The following is a 260-nucleotide window of genomic DNA, read 5'->3' on the forward strand; positions in this document are numbered from 1 at the left end:
GTGAAGAGATAATATTCTTCGGCCGCAGTTTCCTGGACGAGTCACCGCGCTGGCTGGCGGTGGAGGGGCGGCAGGCGAAGGCCCTCGACATCCTGAAGAAGGCGGCCAAGATGAATCGGGTGAAACTGCAGTCCGACGAGAAGATCCTCAGTATTCTGAAGGACGATCAGAAAAAGGTGATATGAGATGCAATTTTTTTTTTTTTTTTAAGATGTATTGATGATGATTAAAAAGGTTGTGGAGAGGAAACCTATATTTAG

General features: G+C 46.5%; 1 protein-coding gene across 1 annotated transcript in view; it reads left to right on the top strand.

Moving 5' to 3' along the window:
• Positions 1-260, top strand: part of LOC119582041 (organic cation transporter protein-like) — a gene marked incomplete at its 3' end in the record, with an annotated part of 33,146 nt that overhangs the window by 27,607 nt on the left and 5,279 nt on the right. Inside the window, 1 exon segment of the mRNA XM_037930280.1 lies at positions 29-176. Within this exon segment, the coding sequence (XP_037786208.1) occupies positions 29-176 (148 nt within the window).

This window comes from Penaeus monodon, chromosome 15 (assembly GCF_015228065.2).
Source record: "Penaeus monodon isolate SGIC_2016 chromosome 15, NSTDA_Pmon_1, whole genome shotgun sequence".
NCBI classification, from domain to species: domain Eukaryota; kingdom Metazoa; phylum Arthropoda; class Malacostraca; order Decapoda; family Penaeidae; genus Penaeus; species Penaeus monodon.